Source organism: Pteropus alecto, unplaced genomic scaffold (assembly GCF_000325575.1).
Source record: "Pteropus alecto unplaced genomic scaffold, ASM32557v1 scaffold41, whole genome shotgun sequence".
In the NCBI taxonomy this organism is placed as follows: Eukaryota; Metazoa; Chordata; class Mammalia; order Chiroptera; family Pteropodidae; genus Pteropus; species Pteropus alecto.
In genome coordinates, this window is record NW_006430464.1 from 1,000,780 (window position 1) to 1,002,139 (window position 1,360).

At 58.0% G+C, this 1,360-nt stretch overlaps 1 protein-coding gene across 1 annotated transcript in view; it reads right to left on the reverse strand.

The window, feature by feature from the left end:
* Positions 1 to 1,360, reverse strand: part of MYBPC2 (myosin binding protein C, fast type) — an 18,526-nt gene that overhangs the window by 7,148 nt on the left and 10,018 nt on the right. Inside the window, exons 13-15 of the mRNA XM_006905104.3 lie at positions 1,174 to 1,203; positions 783 to 922; positions 5 to 88 (exon numbers count right to left, since the gene is read on the reverse strand). Coding sequence (XP_006905166.1) covers positions 5 to 88; positions 783 to 922; positions 1,174 to 1,203 — 254 coding nt within the window. The remainder of the gene's footprint in view (positions 1 to 4; positions 89 to 782; positions 923 to 1,173; positions 1,204 to 1,360) is intronic.

Consider the following 1,360-nt stretch of genomic DNA (forward strand, 5'->3'; position numbering starts at 1 on the left):
CGGCCGCCCGCTCTGCGCGCTCGATCACAAAGCTGCTACAGTTTGCCCGCTGCTCGATGCGGACCCTGCCCTCGGTCGCCGAGAACACCTGCACATGGCCACCGGGGTGCCTTGCCCAGACCTGCCTCTGCCCCTGCCTGGCTAGAAATTTCCCAATGGCTCCCCATCACCACACCACGCTTAAGGCCACGGACAGCATGAGAGGACCTGCTGGGCCTGCACCAGCCTCCCCACTCCTCCCCACGGCCCTCCTCCCCCTCCAAACGTCGCCCTTAATTAAACACCAGACGGGCTCATCCTCAAGATCTCGTGTGCGGCGCCCTAACCCACTGCTCTATGGGAAGCGCACAGCTTGCTGAGCGGAGGCGTGAATAAAGACCGAGGCTGTAACTTTTACAAAAGATCCAGGGCCCGGGACATACAAGGTGAACATATTTGTCAGATGGATGGATGAATGGATAACTGTGCTGGTCGGTGGATAAATGGACAAATCGATTACTTACTGGCTGAGTGCATGGATAGATGAATTAATTAACTGATGAATGGAATGATGGGTGCATGGACAGATGGATGGATACATGAATGGAACGCCCCCTATGTATTAGGACAATACCACGTGATGGACAAACCTATTCTCCTCCTTCAAAACAATCTTCTGAAGAAGGTAGCACAATCCTCATTTTACAATGACACTTAAGCTCAGAGGGGAGAAACCACCTGCCTAAAAGTCACCCAGCCGAGCTGGGAGGGACGGACAGGACACAGGGGAAGCCCCGCCGCACCTCGTCCCCCTTCAGCCAGGTGGCAACGGGAAGCGGCTCCCCTGTGATGGCCACGTCCAGCCTCAGCTTGTTTCCAGCCACGACCTGAATCGCATTCTCTGAAGTCTTCCCTGAGCAGTCCAGGTGTATCTTTGGCGGCTCTGGTGGCAGAGGAGAGATTCTGGGGACCTGGGAACAGGGTGGCTAGGCCCTCCCGATCTACTATAGAGAGTCCCTGGAGAAGCGGGGTTCCAACAGCCATAGAGACCCAGGGGTCCAGGTCCCTCCCCCCTAGACCTAGGCCTCCAGCCCCTCCTCCCTCAGACCCAGGAATCCAGGCTCCAAGCTCCCCACTCCTCCCTCAGACCCGGGGGTCCAGGCCCTGGTTACCACAGTAGCCCCTGGCCCTTACCTTGCTTGGGGACGTACTCCACCTTGATTTCTGGGGGACACAGAAGACTAAATGGTTAGATATGAATGCAGCGGGCCCCTTCTCCCCTGCTCACAGCCCAGGGGCAGAGGGGAGTGTCCGGCATCACCCTGGGAACTGGGGTGTTGGGGTGCTGGGGCAGGTTCAGGGCCGGGACCGCCTCTCCTCC